This window comes from Egretta garzetta, unplaced genomic scaffold (assembly GCF_000687185.1).
Source record: "Egretta garzetta isolate BGI_Z169 unplaced genomic scaffold, ASM68718v1 scaffold2570, whole genome shotgun sequence".
Taxonomy (NCBI): Eukaryota; Metazoa; Chordata; class Aves; order Pelecaniformes; family Ardeidae; genus Egretta; species Egretta garzetta.
The window spans coordinates 1,831-2,261 of record NW_009258354.1 but is presented as its reverse complement, the minus strand read 5'-3'; the positions used below and the strand labels follow the sequence as shown (position 1 = coordinate 2,261).

Sequence of the window (431 nt, the reverse complement as noted above, 5' to 3'; positions counted from 1 at the left end):
CCCGGGGGGACTGGAGTCTGTGCCAACGGGACCCCCCAGCTGCCCCCCTGGCAGGGGGGACCCTGGCTGTATTCGTACCCCCTACGGCTGCACACCAGTGCGGCACGGCCACACTCACCTCCTCCCCGTCCCGCTGCCCCGTGTTCTCCAGCACCACGGACACGGTGAGGTTGGCACAGAGGGGCAGCACTGGGGGGCTCAACACCAGGTCCCGGTACTGGAAGGTGGTGTAGGACAGCCCGTACCCAAAGGGGTAGAGCGGGGCCTCCTGCCCGTAGTACCGGTACGTCCGCCCCTCCATGGTGTAGTTCTCCATGGGTGGCACCTGTGGGACGTGGGGCCGGTGGAGCAGGGCAGGGCTGGGCAGGCACGGCAAGCATCAGCCCCGTGTCCCACGGCTCCCTGGCCACCAAGGCAGGGAAGGGCTACGG

At 69.1% G+C, this 431-nt stretch overlaps 1 protein-coding gene across 1 annotated transcript in view; it reads right to left on the bottom strand.

Annotated features, from left to right (window-relative positions):
• The window catches only part of LOC118452357 (periplasmic beta-glucosidase-like), a gene marked incomplete at its 3' end in the record, with an annotated part of 720 nt that extends 404 nt beyond the window's left edge, over nucleotides 1-316 (bottom strand). Inside the window, exon 1 of the mRNA XM_035895054.1 lies at nucleotides 119-316. Coding sequence (XP_035750947.1) covers nucleotides 119-316 — 198 coding nt within the window. The remainder of the gene's footprint in view (nucleotides 1-118) is intronic.
• Nucleotides 317-431: the final 115 nt, after the last annotated feature.